Below are 15,750 nucleotides of genomic sequence, written 5' to 3' on the forward strand. Positions count from 1 at the left end.
TGTGATGTGTGTGTGTGTGTGTGTGTGTGTGTGTGTGTGTGTGTGTGTGTGTGTGTGATATTCACTGGAGCAAAGCAGAGGACTCTGGGGGAAGGGGAAACCGACAGGGATAGAGAGGGCCTTTGGGACCTAGTACCTTATGATGGAGAAGGATCTAAATTGGGGGTGGGAGTGGCATGAAGACACCTATCATAGGAAGATAAGAAATTGTACCCATGTATCAACAACTGTCCTTCAACTGTTACTCCCTCCTCACCACCACCACCCCCCAATGAAATGCTTTGGAAAAAGAAAAATTAACAAATCAATGTGCTGGAGCTGTCAACTATACTGTGTTGCAGGGAATACACCTACTCTTAAGAAATGTACACTAGGGGGTCGGGCGGTGGCTTAGTGGGTTAAGCGCATGTGGCACAAAGCGCAAGGACCGGCGTGAGGATCCCGGTTCGAGCCCCCGGCTCCCCACCTGCAGGGGAGTCGCTTCACAGGTGGTGAAGCAGGTCTGCAGGTGTCTGTCTTTCTCTCCCCCTCTGTCTTCCCCTCCTCTCTCCGTTTCTCTCTGTCCTATCCAACAACGAACAACATCAACAATGGTAATAATAACCACAGCGACAACAAGGCTACAACAACAAGGGCAACAAAAGGGGGAAAAATGGCCTCCAGGAGCGGTGGATTCATGGTGCAGGCACCGAGCCCAGCAATGGCCCTGGAGGGGAAAAAAAAAGAAAAAAAGAAGTGTACACTGAAGGAAGCATTTGGGTATAGTGTGTATAATCTAACAGAGGATGGTGTATAAACACACCTAGGAGACCAGACATATCAACTGTGAAGTGAACACAGGATAGGTAAAACATTAACAGGTGGGTCAGGGATGGTCTTGACTGTGTGTGTGTGTGTGTGTGTGTGTGTGTGTGTGTGTGTGTGTGTGTGTGTGTATACACTCTCCTGGAAGTTAAATCTGTCCAAATAATTTCCAATAAGCTGAGTCAGAATCTGGTGTCACATGCCTGACTGGACTCTCCCTGTGACCGAGGTGAGGAAGGAGGTTTGGCTTATCTTCCCTAGCAGGGTACACAGGTGCCAGGTGGCTTCTTGGGTCAGTCTTCCCTCCCCCTGCCCCCATTTTCTCCAGAGGGTAGTGGGCCCTGGGTGTTGATGACCAATTGTTTATAAAAGGAAGGTGTTAGATCCATCCATCCATCCATCCATCCATCCATCCATCCATCCATCCAGTAAATGCTTTGAATGAGTACTTCCCACAAGCCAGGCACAGTGCTAATGGCTCAGGACATGGCCCAGGGCACAAAGGGAAAAGTAATTTCTGTCCTAAGAAAGCCCCGGGGTCATACGGTGGCTCACCCAAGTATAGTGCACGTGTTACCATGTATGTTCAAGCTCTTGGTCCACACCTGAAGAGGGGGAGCTTCATAAGTAGCAGAGAGGTGCTGCAGGACTGTCTCCTGTCTCTCTCTCCTACCTGCTCTATCTGTTCCTTATTTCTCTCCATCCCATATTCTCTGCTGAAAATAAAGGAAAAGGGAAAACAAATGACATCTGGTGGCATCATCAGTTAGTTAGGGATACTCCATGGCCACCACATCACCAAAAAAAAAAAAAAAACTGGCTGGCTACAAAGTAGACTTGGAAAGTTATATGGAAACCAGCCTTTACCTGAATCAGTGGATTCAAACCCCACAGGTCTGACATACCTACACCTACCCAGTATCCCTCCCCCCAGACCCCCCCCAGGATTTTCTACACAGTAGGTAGTTTTTGTGACTGATGATGAGGCTAAAAGGAGAAGCCACCAGTGCTTACCCTCCATCCTGGCTTCCCCCGTTTAGCTGTACCCCACCTCCCACGAGGTTGATCTTTCCTGGAATACTAACTCAGGTAAGAGGCCGATATGCTCCACCATCACTCTCCCTGGGCTGATGGAGCAGTGAGCTGTGGTAAACAGCCTGTTGACTATCTCTGCCTGCAGGTGAACAGAGTGGCTCTACCCATAATGCCCTGGGAAGACCACCAAGCCCTTTAGTGTATCAGCTGGTCATCCAACTGGCCCTGAGAGCCCTGCTGAAGCAAAATACGTCATGGCTGTCATGTAAATGGACAGAATCGAGGCTTCTGGGTATAGCTGTAGGCTTCCCTCCAGGTGTGATACCGACTGTGAGGTCATGGACTCCAAGTAGAGAGAGTGCTAAGGAGACACCTATTTAAAAGAGAGTGCATGCATATGTGTGTGTGTATTGGGGGTGTATGGGGGGGAACTCTAACCTCTGAGGTATACCTCTTCTGGTCCAAAGAAGTCTCCGATTGAACAAACATTTACTGAGCCCCTCCAAATGTCCAAGTCTTTTACTTTGACACGTTTTTTATAGCATGTAATCTGTAACAATCACCCTTTACAGTAGGAATTGTCTGCATTATACAGATGAGAAAAACAATTGCAAAGAGGTTCATTGATTTGCTCAAGTATATCGTACAGCGTTTAAAAAAACAACAACAACAATAGTAACAACAACACTCACACGCTATACTTTCAGCTGAGGCTTGTCTGTGTCAGTTGCTTATCTTACATTATTTGTCTTCTCTGTGGCTGGAGCAGTCGCTCCCCTTATACAAGCCCCCTTCTTCCTCCACTGATTAGCCCGCCTGGGCTTCTCTCTTGCTCTCTGTTTAACACTGTGTTTAAGAGCACAAAAAATCACAAATACAAAGAAACTGGCAAAGGTGTTTGTCGATGAGATATCCTTGCCTCCTCCAATTCTCTGCTTTCCAACCCATATATATCACGGGTTCCATTTGTCTTAACTTTTGCTCTCCCTCCCCCCACCCCAACATATAACTGTTATGTGATTGGTCAGTTGAAGCTGAAAATACCCATGGAGAAAGATGTTTTACGGTTACAAGGGCACACATACCCCCCACGCCACCCCCCTCCCACCCCACACTTTCCCCACACAATCTTTTGGAGGGATATAGGATATGTACCAGTGTCAGTACTGCCTTCCTCACCCTGGGCATTCCCTCTATGGAACCTTCCTTTAAGCGACTACTCAGACTAGAGCCTCTTTTCCTGTCCCTTCCAGTTCCTTCCAATCAGGACCTCTGAGACACTGGGTACTGTTCAGTTCTTATTGTCAAGCCCCCAGGGGCCAGGCAAGTAGGTCCTTAATTCATCCTCGATGCCAGTTGTTAAGTCCGGGTGTTGTCCATGTCCGATCCAGGTAGGTCTGTGTGTCCCTTCAGTAGGCTTGAGTGTTCATGTCTTTCACTTTTTCTGACTCGTGTTCCAGGACCTGCTTGTGATAGAACAGTAAATACCCTTCACTGTCCAGCACATCCTTAATACTGGCCTTGGTGATGACAGCATCATCACACTTGAACCACTGGTCCTTGTGGTGCCGGATGAAGCTGGTGTAGTGGCCGCTCTCCAAGGTTCCTTGGTGATTAACCACGGCGAACAAGGAATACTTATTCTCATTGTTTCCACTACTGGCCGGCAGCTGCAACTGTCCATTCACCCTGCTCTCTTTACTCGAGGCCATGAATGGTGTCATGTCCAGCTCCAGCGGGAAGGAGATGTAGGTAGTGATCTTGCGCCTCTGTTTGGCTGAGTGTTCAAACCGCTTGAAGTGGAAACAGGCAACGACTGGTAACTTCTTCATGGTGAGCTGTTTGGTGGACTCCTGATAGCTCTGGCAACTACCACACTTGATTTTGGCACTGCTCCCCAAATGCTCGGGCCGGGTAAACCTCCGCAAGCAGTCCGTGAGCGTGGGGGTTCCTGGGAGGTGGCTCTCCCCATTCACACTGCTCTCCCTCCCTGGGCTCAGAGGCCAGAAGGAGGTGCAAGAGCCAGGCAAGTCCAAGCTGATGTCCCAGCACGGGTCTATGGTGGTGGAGACACCGTGGCAGGCCTGACAGGTGACATCAGACTGCAGACCCCCGGTGAAAATTTGGTCAATGATGCAGTTACAGTGGTTGGGGTTGCTGGCCTCGTCCCCTTTGCAGTGCCGGTGCAGGACATCAAGGGCAGCGATGAGGAACTCGTGGGCGTCCTGCTGCCGGTAACCAGCCAGGTGACGGGCATGGATCCACACCAGGTGCAGTAACTTGTAGGGGACATGCGGCGATGGGTTGCCAGAGTACAACTCGCGAAAGAGAGACGACATCTCGCAGACCAGGCACAACTCAGGGCTGGGCATTTCACAGCGGTGCCGGTCGGAGAGGAAGAAATCTCTGAGGATGGGAGTGTGAGTCAGGGCCTGGACGATGCAATTCATGAAGCAAGTGTTACCCAGATTAATGAGTCCCCTCAAACCGATGGTGAAGCTGGAGGGGATCCTCCTCCTCCTGGGGTTGTGGCCCAGCAGTTCCAACTCGGGTTTGGTGGTCTCCCAGGTCGGGTATTTCTCCCCGAGGCCCGGCCCCAAACACTGCTGGTGAGCCACCTCGGTGGAGGTGGAGGCCTGCAGTTTCAAAGCCTCCCCTTGTTCCTCTTTGGCAATTTGCTCAATGTCTTTGTCATAGACATAGTCCTTACACATGAAGCAGTAGATGCCTCCGTAGTACAGGTCGACGGCCAAGTTGTGCTGTTTCGTCTCGGCGTGCTCATGGATGTGCTTCTCAGTGAAACAGCCGAAGAAGACACAGGTAAGGCAGGAGTGGAGCCGGTTCAGATGGGTACCACACACATGGCAGACGCACGACTTGGCTTTGCTTTTCCTGGTCTCTGGGGTGCCACACCACACGAAGCACTGGTAGATCACCCGCAGCTCCTGCCTCCAGTTTTCTCCTACCTTGAAAGTGTTCACGTGGGAGCAGCCCGGTGGCCCCACAGTGAAATCCACATCCAGGCATCCGCCCCCAGGGCCGCGCCGGGGCCGGGGCCGGGGCGGGGGCCGGGGCCTAGGCTGCGGCGGGGTTCGGAGGCGGGTCTGCGGCCGTGGCCGGGGTCGGCGGCGGGGAGCACGACTGCGCCGCGGGGAAGGATCGGGGGGCCGCGGGGGTTCCGAGGGGAGGCTGGGGAGAGGCACCTCTTCGCTGCCGCCTCCGCCGTCGCTCGGTGCGGGCTTCTCATCCTCTGGCTCCGGTTTCTCGGGCTCCCTCTGGGGCTCCGGCTGCGCCTCCCGCACCGGCTCGGGGTCGGGCTCCAGCTTGAGCTCCACCCGGCAGCCCGGCCCCTCCAACGCCTCCACTTTACTGGCGGCGGCGGCGGCGGCGGCGGCTGCGGTGGATGCGTCCACCGTGCCGGCCGCCTCCACCTCCTCCGCCGCGTCCACCTTCGCGAACGTCTCCACCTTCGCGGACGCCTCCACCTTCCCCGCCGCCTGCGCCTCAGCCTCCACCTCCACCTCCACCTTCCTCTCCGCTTCAGCCGCCCGCTCGGCCGTCTCCGCCTCCTCTGACTCCTCCGCCTCCACTGGCGGCGGCTCCACCCCCTGCTCGCGGGGCTAGGCGGCCGCTGGGCGTGGCGGCGGCGCGGGGGCCACGCAGACCCGAGGTGTCCCCCGCCCGGCCTGAGGGAGCGCGGTGGCCGGAGTGGCTGGACCCAAAGGGGGACTCAGATTCGAGGAGGCGGCGGCGGAAGCAGACGACGCCCCCCGGGGAATCCTCCCGCCGCAGCCCCCTAGCGGAGATCGCTTCGCTAGCCAGGCCCCGTTGCCTTGAATTCACTATTTCCCAAACTTGCTGCTTCACGAATATCACGTGGGGAGCGCGTTCAGATTACAGATTCCCCGGCTCCCCCACACACACACCACCCTCTTCCACGGCCAGCTCCCCAGCCCGCACCCCACTCCCTCACCGCGCCGACCTGCCGAAGCCGAACCTAGCGGGGGTGGCGCTCCGGAGCCTGTATCTTTAACTGGGGTCCGGGAGGATTCTTAGGAGCAGGCAAGTTTGGGGGAACACAGCGCTAATTCATTGAGGCTGGCGGGAAGGGGGGCGGGGACCGCGCAGTCTCTTTAAGGCGCTTCCAGTTCTCGGCTCCAATCGCTGATCTGACCCCATTCATCGTCTCCTCCCCTCTCCTCGGCCTTCCCTTTGGCCAGGCGGCTTCCCCCCGCCACTGCGGGTCCGGCCACTCCGGGACTATCCAAGTCCAGAAATGTGTCCGAGACTGAAACGTCCCCCTCTGAGCCTGGGTCCTGGGAGCGCAGGCAGGCAGAAGCCCCGATGGGCCTCAGTCCTGCAGCTGAAGCTGCCCCCAGCCCTGCCCCAGGCTCCCCTCCCACTCCAGGGCCTGCCCTTCCCAGGCAGGATGAAGCCCCAACTCCCAGATCCGGAGGGGCACAGCTCCCAAGGCCACTGGGACTGAGGATTTGGCGTCCCTGCTTATCAGAGCTCTGCGCAGCCCGTGCTCGCTCGCTCATCTCCGCCTCTCACTCCCAAGGCCGTGGGTGGGCTGAGGATTTGGCAGCTGGCCTTCTGGCCCAGCACACGCTGAGCAGCCCGGGGTGAGTGGAGGGACAAGACATAACCCCTTGCCAACAGCTGCCACCTCCCCTAAGGCTGAGAAAGGGACCTGAGCTGCAAAACATGGCCCCGAGGCCCTCAGGCCCAGTAAAGCATCTGGTGGGGCAGCAGGTGGGAAATGTAGTGGGGAAGGGAGAAGGGTCTGAGGCATCTTGAATGCTCCCGTGGAGCAGCCCTGTCACAGTATCCATGAGGAGGTAGCCCGGAACTAGTGGTTCGGGTCTTGGAATTAGCTGGGACAACCTGGGAAGCTTTTTTTTTTTTTAATTGATTAATTTATTGATGACTGAGAGCACATGCGATGCCAGGGATTGAACTCACAGCCTCATGCTTGAGAGTTCAACCTTTATCCACAGCACGGCCTCCTTGGTCTCAGGAAGGGGTAGCAGACACTGGTCCCAGAACAGATACCAGGAAGGGGCTAGTTTGGGGGTCAGGAAGACTGTTCTGAACCCTGATGATAACTGAGGTTAGCAACAACAGTTGGCTTTTGGGAAGAAGGAGCACTTTTCTTTAACTATTTCTGTACTGATGAAAGAGAGACACCACCACAGCAGCCCTCTTGACACAATGTCAGTTATCAAACTCAGCACCTCAAGCTTGAGAGTCCAGTGCCTTCTCCACTATACTACCTCCCAGACTGCTGGGGGGGGCAGTGCCTGGCTCCCATCTGCTTGCAAACAGATAACACACTTTTCCTCCTGATTCCAGAGGTCCTGGAGGTGCCTGGGGGAGGCCTGCTATCCCTCAGGTAAAGTAGGCAGCAAGGGGTGGGGGTGCCAAGACCTGGGATTTTTGTCCCATATACCAAGAATCATGGCAGGAGACCCAGAACAACTGCCTCTGAGATTCCCTAAGTTGTCCAGAGCCAACTCGTGTTTCAATTCCTTGAAGCACCCCAGCATCCTTCTAATGAATGCCTGCCCTCTGCGGCCTGAACCAGAGGAACTGCAACCAGCACGCCCACTGGAGGAATCCTGCTCCTAACTGCTGTTAAAAATAACTGAGGTCACAGAGTTGAACGGGGTGGGTGAGACAGCAGGTACCCTCATCCCGCCCGCACAGACTTATCAGACATCAAAGAGACATAAAGCTACTCATGTACCTGGGACTATCTCCCATTTAAGATTAACCTTGGCAGTCTGACTGCCTTTCATACTTGCTGATCAACTTCCTACAGGAGTCCACAGGTCCAGCATTTTTTGGAAGCCAGAGAATGAGTGGGTGCTTACTATCACACACACAAGTGTCTGTACAACTCCAACCAAGCCAGACGTTCTGGGACCTGTGGTCCCAGCACAGAATCTAACTTGCCCTCCACCATTCCCAGTGCGTGCCAAACACACACACACACACACACACACACACACACACACACACACACAGAACAGGGCTGGGTTCCTCCTAAGACAGGCCAAGAATGTTCCAATTCTAAGCAGAATAAAGGCATCAGAAATGAGAGAAAGAGAGAGGGAGGGAGAGGAAAAGATGGAAACCAGTTTAACACAGCTTTTTAAAATTTTTATTGGAGGAATTAATGGTTTATAGTAAATAGAATTATTGATACATGTATAAAATTTGTCAGTTTTCTGCTAAACACTCTCACCCCCCAGCCTAGGTCCTCCTCCACCATCCTACAACAGGACCTGAATGCCCCCCACCACACACACACCACACACACACCACCACCACCATCGCCAGAATTCTTTACTTTGGTGCAATAAACAGACACAAAGTAGAACTTGGACACTGAATCTATGTATATCAGGAACCTTTAGGATTTTGTTGTTACTTTCTTACACTCCTTTCCAGACTACCTGTTGTTCTTGTTCTGGTTCACACGCTCATCTGCCCGCCCAGCATTTTGATGCCTCATGTTTCTGTGGGTATGGACTCAGTCCTGCCAGACATAACATCTTTGCCTTGCAAAGATAGGTTGGCAGAAAGAACTGGCCTAAGGAATGAGAGACCACCCCCGCTCGGTGTACCCACAGTGCTTGAGGTCGAGTCCACCTCTGACCACAAGGTGGCAAAAGAGTGTATGAGTCCTCCTTAGCTGTTTGTGTCATCATGGGTCTCCTGAAATTGATTGCTTTCTGTCCATATGCTTCTCTGAGCTGTTTCCTCATGTTGTCTTCCATGAATTTCTAGCTTTACATCTAAGATTTTTTTTCTTTCTTAAGAAGCCATCTAGCTGCAAAAAAGGGAGGGGAAATAATTTCTGACAAATATTAACATCCACACACACGACCAGCACTTTGTGATTTTTTTAAATATTTATTTTATTTATTTATTCCCTTTGTTGCCCTTGTTGTTTCTTTATTGTTGTAGTTATTATTGTTGTTGTCGTTGTTGGATAGGACAGAGAGAAATGGAGAGAGGAGGGGAAGACAGAGAGGAGGAGAGAAAGATAGACACCTGCAGACCTGCTTCACTGCCTGTGAAGCGACTCCCCTGCAGGTGGGGAGCCGGGGCTCGAACCAGGATCCTTATGCCGGTCCTTGTGCTTTGTGCCACCTGCGCTTTAACCCGCTGCACTACAGCCCGACTCCCCAGCACTTTGTGATTTTTATATGAAAGCAAGGAGACCTAAATACCTTAGCGATTTCAAAGGCACCATCATGTGCTTAAAAAAAAAAAGTTGGGGAAGTAATTACAGAAGCCAAACCTTCCACCTGCTGCATCCCACAATGACCTTGGGTCCATACTCCCAGAGGGTTAAAGAATAGGTAAGCTATCAGGGGAGGGGATGGGATACGATACGAAGTTCTGGTGGTGGGAATTGTGTGGAGTTGTACCCCTCTTATCCTATGGTTTAGTCAATGTTTCCTTTTTATAAATAAAAATTAAGTTAAAAAGTCATAATCAAGCTCTTTGACAGTGAGAACTTACTTATGCATCTTCCCTTTTATCCCTGAAGCCCTCCTAAATTGTATTCTGTTCTTCTGACCATTTTACACCACTAACATGTATTTTCACTCTTGAGATGGTTTTATTTCGTTTCCTAGTATATTTTATCTGCCACAAACAGTGTATACATACATATATATTCCTATTAAATGATTTTTAATTATGTCTGCGGCCTTCAAATTCTAAATGTTGCCCTGTCCTCAGTGTTTGTGATAAGTAGTATAGATGGATCAGGGTGGGGGGAAGTAGCATAATGGTTACGCAAAAGGATTTCCATAACAAAGACTCTGAAGTCCCAGATTCCATCCTGTACCACCACAAACAAGAGTTAAGTAGGGCTCTGGTTAAAAAAAATAAAAGAAGAATTTAAAAAACAGAATAGATGGGTCAAATATAGTAAGTTGTTACAAATTTGGACAGATGGTTATTAAAACAGAAACAGAAAAAATATTACTAGAGATAGAGAAGTCCTTTTTTAACGTTCTTTTTCCTTTATTGGGAGATTAATGTTTTACAGTTGCCAGTAAATACAGGTTTGTACATGTGCAACATTTCTCAGTTTTCCACAAAACAATACAGCCTCCACTAAGAAGTCCTTTTTTTTTTAAGAAAAAAAAATTTTTTTTTTGTTAAGAAAAAAAAATTTTTTTTGTTCTGGGGAAAAGTCAAATGAGTTTTTTTTTTTTTTTTTTTTTAAATTTATCATTGGATGAAGACAGAGAGAAATTGAGGGGGGAGGGGAAGATAGAGCAGGAAAGAGAGACACCTGCAGTCCTATTTCACCACTTGTGAAGCTTTCCTCCTGCAGGTGGGGACCAGGGGCTTGAACCTGGGTCCTTGCGCACTTTAATGTTAGCACTTAACCAGGTGCACCACCACCTGGACCACAAGAAGTCCTTTTTGGGAGAAAAAAATAGTAGGTGTATTCATGGATAAATATTGCTTATTGTTATAACGAGACAGATCTAGCATTTGTCCTCTTCCTAAATTTTGATTTGTTTAAGCATTAGCACACAGAAGCCTAGACTATGTGAATCCTTAAGAGGAAATGGACTTTTTGCTCTAGCACAATGTCACTTAAGTCTTTCGATTTCTTTGGAGATACTTGGTGGGGTGGGGGTGGGGGAAACGGGCAATTGCACAGTGATCTATCTTTAAAATTACTTTCATGATTCATTGGCTGACAGCCCCACTGGGTCTTCTTTCAATTCATTGTGAGCCATCTGAGTTGCAAACGGAATTTGATTCCCATTCACTCATTAAAGCCATTTGTTTCTTCACTGTTTGGCAGCAGTCTTTGGAAGTCTCTGGTCCTCTGGGGATTTTGTGCCATGGAGTAGTGCAAGTCCAGGTAAGATTCAGGATGGCTACTTGGATAGTTCACTGCGTTGCCATGTGTGCCACCCAGATTCGAGCTTGCCCCCCCATGTCATATGGAAGGAAGCTTTAGTGCTATGATCTCTCTCTCCCTCTCCCTCTCCCTCTCCCTCTCCCTCTCCCTCTCCCTCTTTATCTTTAAAAAAGATTTAGGGTGGGTAAAAGATACTCTTTTCTTTTTAGATATACTTTTCTTTGTAAAGTGTAAAACAAAAAACAATTATTGTTGGGGGAGGGAAGGAGATGAAAGAGAGCCATCTTGTTTACTCCAAGAATAATCGCCCTGTACCCTCAGGGTAATGGACACTCCACATTTAAGGTTTTGCTGGTTTACAGTGACTATCATAAAAGTAACATACACCATATTTGTGGCTTACAATGATATAGGAGGCATAACATGAAAAGATTAAACCTTCCTCACCCCCACCAATCACAGCTAGTTTCATTGCTCTATAATAACTACTTATCAAGATTTTTATGCATCCTTTGAAAAGTGTATCTGCTAATATTTTAGTGAACTGCCAATGATACTATAATATACATACCAATTTTTAACTGAGCTAACATAATATTTAGTGGGCATCAAACAGTTCTCTCCAAGTTTGTCTACATAGCTGATAGAATACCAATAAAATTTTCAATAAATTGCTTTCTTTTTTTGGGGGGGGGAAGGCTTTTACAAAGTGGATATGAGAAGCTAAAAGGCACTTTTCTAGGACTAGGTAGTGGTGCACTCAGTAGAGTACACACATTACTATACATAAAGAACTGAGTTCAATCCCCCACCTGCAAGAAGAAAGCTTCAGGAGTGGTGGAGCACTGTTGCGGGTCTCTCTCTTTCTCCCTCTCTCTCTCCCTCCTTATTTGTCTCTATTTCTGTCAGGGGAAAAAAGAAACGAAAAATAAATAAAGGGAGGTGGCAGGCAGTGGTGCACCTGGTTGAGCATACATATTATCATGCACAAGAACCCAGGTTCAGTGGTCCAGGAGGTGGTGCAGTGGATAAAGCATTGGACTCTCAAGCATGAGGTCTTGAGTTCAATCCCCGGCAGCACAGGTACCAGAGTGATGTCGTGATGTCTGCTTTTTCCTCTCCTCCTTTCTCATTAATAAATAAAATACTAAAAAAAAAAAAAAAAACCCAGGTTCAAGCCTCCATTCCCCACCTGGAGGGGGGATGCTTCTCAGTCAGTGAAGCATTTCTGCAGGTATCTGTCTCTATCTATCTATCTCCCCCTCCCCTTTCAATTTCTCTCTGTCCTATAGGAGAGGAAAAAAGGGGAAAAAATGGACACCAGGAGTGGTAGACTTGTAGTGCTGGCACTGAGCCCCAGTGACAACATTGGTGGCAATTAAAAATAATAAATAAAGACGAGAAAGATAAGGATAGGATAATCCCACTAATAAACAGAAACAGAGAAAGAAGAACAGACAAGGAAAAACAAAGTAGATTTTGCCGGAGTTTGGAGTATTTCACCAAAGTAAAAAACTCTGGGTGGGGGAGAGGGTAGATTTTTAGCTTCACTATAGGAGGATGCGGGTGAGGATACAGACCTTTGGTGGTGGGAAAAGTGTTAATATACACTCTCATTAAGTTATAATCTTGTAAATAACTATTCAAATAAAATAATAGATAGATAGATAGATAGATAGATAGATAGATAGATAGAACCAGGAACAGTGCAGGTACCGAAACCCAATGATAACCCTGGTTTTCAAAATAAATAATATAAATGAATAAATCAGTAAATGAATGAATGATACTGTCTTTTCCTCATTGCACTATCTTGCTCCCATCCATGAGGGTTTTATGACTATCAGGGAGTACCCATCCTGCAGGTCAAATGCTGATTACATCTGGACCTAATCTGACATTAGAAAAAAAAAAAAGCAGTATCTTGGTGGAGTTCAGCAGAAGAGGAATGTGGACTCCTACAGCCATGTCTGCACAGTACATCAAAGCACCCTGAGTCAAAGGAGACCAGAGTGCACTTTCTTCACGGATGAGCAGCTGCAGGAACTTCAGAAGATGCTCAGGGGCACCCCTACTTCTGTCTGCACGGAGGAGGCCTCCCCGGACCTGCTCTTACCCCCCTGACTGCCTGCCCGCACTCAGTGTGGTCGACCCTATGGAACTCGGTCTCCTCCATCACTACTGGAATCTTGTTCACTCGGGTCTTGGCTAACTCTGGTTAACCCAGTCCTGAAACCCTGACCTTGGCCCCTGAAGATTCAGGACCACAGATGAACCTCTTGACAAGTTCTGAAACCGCTGGCTCCTAGAACAAGTTGATGTTAAACCTTGGAGGGAGGACTCGCCCCTCCCTGAGGAGACATTATCCCAGAACACCTCTGGCAGCAGGGCTCCTGGCCCCTGGTTCACTGCAGGAAAACTGGGAGAAGTGACTTAGTGTCAGAAACAGAATTGATTTTATGTTTTGGACCTTTCATGCGCTGAGAAATTCCAGAGACAAATTAATATTTTTAAATTTATTTTTATTGGGGGATTCATGTCTTACAGTTGACCGTAAATACAATGGTTTGTACATGCATAGCATTTCCCAGTTTTCCATATAATAATGCAGCCCCCACTGGGTCCTCTGCCATCATGTTCCAGGACCAGGACCCCTCCCCCCCCAACTACCCCAGAGTCTTTAACTTTGGTGCAATACACCTACTCCATTATAAGTTCTACTTATTGCTTTCTCTTCTGATCTTGTTTATCAAGAGACAAATTAATATTGAACTTAACTCCAGTAGTGAAATTCCAAAATTTGGAATGATCATTATTGATTTCATTTCTTTCCCATTTTATAATATTATGTTAATTTTCGCATGTAATGATAGAAACAGAAATTGAGATGGATAGAGACAGACACAGAGAGAGAGAGAGACAGAGACAGAGAGAGATAATGTCTGCAGCAGTGATTCACCAATTGTGAAGATTCCTTCCACAGCTGATACCTTTGGATTTGAACCCAGTTCCATGCACATGGTGACTTGAACTCTCAACTGGTATTGCCAACCACACAGCCCAATCACTACTCATTTTAATGGAACCACAATTCTGTCACTATTGTATAAATTGTGTGTCTCAATTGTCCCAGCAAATCTGTGCTGAGTTCTCGGTTCAGATTCTACTTGTTTCCTTTGCCTCTGTTAGAGACTTACTCTATTATCATGCCTGAGGCTCCAAAGCCCCAGGTTCAATCCTCTGCACCACCATAAGCCAGAGCTGAGCAGTGATCTGTTAGGAAAAAAATTAATTAATTAAAATAGTAAATTAAAAATGCAGTATTTTACTAATTCCAAGAGGTAGTATCCCTTCATGCTTCAATATGAAAACTTTGAACCTTTGAACTCTGATGCCAATAATTATAAACAGTCATTCAAAAATTTCAGAGTGGAAAAGATAAATTGATGCCAATAATCATAAACTGTCATTCAAAGATTTCAATTTATCTTCTTGCCTGACTGTACATGAAACAATGGTGCATCAGACCACTAATCATATTTTAGAATCAGTACCACAACTCAAACATAGCATCCTATCTAAAACTTTCTTGTTCAGATCCTGATTGTGGGTAACTGAATGGATACATATCCTGAGTGATGATAAACCTTTTTTTTTCATTCCTAGAGAAGTCCCACATCCTTATCCTAGCCTGTAACGTTCGAAGGAATCTTTTCCATAATATTGGTCTCTTAGATGTCACTTCCTATCAAGCCAGCCTTGCCTCAAACCAGAGTTACTGTTCCTATTTGAATAAGCTAAGCTGACTTCTGCCTCCAAGCCCCTGCCCATTTTATTTACTTTGTTTAGAAAGCTCTTCCTGGGGTAGAGTGGCGGCACAGCTGGTTGGGTGTACACATTACAATGTGCAAGGACTCAGGTTCGAGCCCCTGATCCCCACCTGAAGGGGGAAAGATTTGTGAGTGGTGAAGTAGCACTGCAAGTTTCTCTCTGTCTCTCTCCTTCTCACCCTATTATTTCTTGACTTCTGGCTGTCTCTATCCAGTAAATAAATAATGATGATTTAAAAAATAATAATTTTTTTAAAAAGCTCTTCCCATAGACGTTCACATGGCTTTCTACTTCAAATTGCTGCTCAGATGTCACCAAACCACAGAGTTCTTCCTTCAATTCTCTATAAAATAGTATCTCACTCTTGCTTTAGTTTCCTTCGAATCATTATAATCACACAATGTGTTACAAATAACATGTAGGCAATTTTTTGTTGTTGTTTTCCTGCCCCCGCCCCCACCTCTGCCATGCAAATCACTTCATTGGGCAGGGATCCCTGGTTTACAGTACAGTTGTTGACACATGGATGCAATTTCTCATCTTCCTGTTATGTGCCTGCATTCTCACCCTCAACTTAAGTCATTTTCCACCATCGTGCACTGTAACCAAACACCCTTTCCCCCACCTCCCTGACCGTCCTTTTCCCGAACACCACATCCAGTCCAAGAATTACATTGTGTTTTCCTTTTCTGTCCTTACTTCTTAATCTCCACTTATAAGTGAGATCTTTGTCTCATCTTGTATGGAATTTGAAGGAATCATGCTAAGTGAGATAAGACAGAGAGAGAGAGAGGGAGAGAGAAATAGATAGATATCAGATGTTCTCAAATTATTCTTTTTTATATTTTATTTTATTTTTTGCCTCCAGGGTTAAAAATCACTAGGACTCGGTGCCTGCACTAGGAATCCACTGGAAGCCATTTTTCCCCATTATTGTTGTTATTGTTGCTGTTGCTGTTGCTGTTGTTGGATAGGACAGGGATAAATTGAGAGAGATGGGGAAGACAGAGAAGGGAAGAGAAAGACAGACACTTGCAGACCTGCTTCACCACTTGCGAAGCAACCTTCCTGCAGGTGGGGGAGCTGAAGGCTCAAACCAGTATCTTTGTGTGGGTCCTATGTGCAATTGTACTACCTCCCAGCACCCCTTCTCAAATTATTCTAATGTAAACTCC

General features: G+C 47.7%; 1 protein-coding gene across 1 annotated transcript; it reads right to left on the reverse strand.

The window, feature by feature from the left end:
* Positions 1-2,343: 2,343 nt before the first annotated feature.
* On the reverse strand, positions 2,344-6,380 carry USP27X (ubiquitin specific peptidase 27 X-linked). Its single transcript, XM_060182670.1, has 2 exons — positions 5,982-6,380; positions 2,344-5,459 (listed from the first exon to the last, which is right to left on the reverse strand). Exons 1-2 carry the CDS (start codon positions 6,378-6,380, stop codon positions 3,249-3,251), a joined length of 2,610 nt encoding a protein of 869 aa, XP_060038653.1. The 3' UTR covers positions 2,344-3,248.
* Between the last annotated feature and the right edge of the window lie 9,370 nt (positions 6,381-15,750).

The sequence above is a fragment of the Erinaceus europaeus genome, chromosome X (assembly GCF_950295315.1).
Source record: "Erinaceus europaeus chromosome X, mEriEur2.1, whole genome shotgun sequence".
Classification (NCBI taxonomy): Eukaryota; Metazoa; Chordata; class Mammalia; order Eulipotyphla; family Erinaceidae; genus Erinaceus; species Erinaceus europaeus.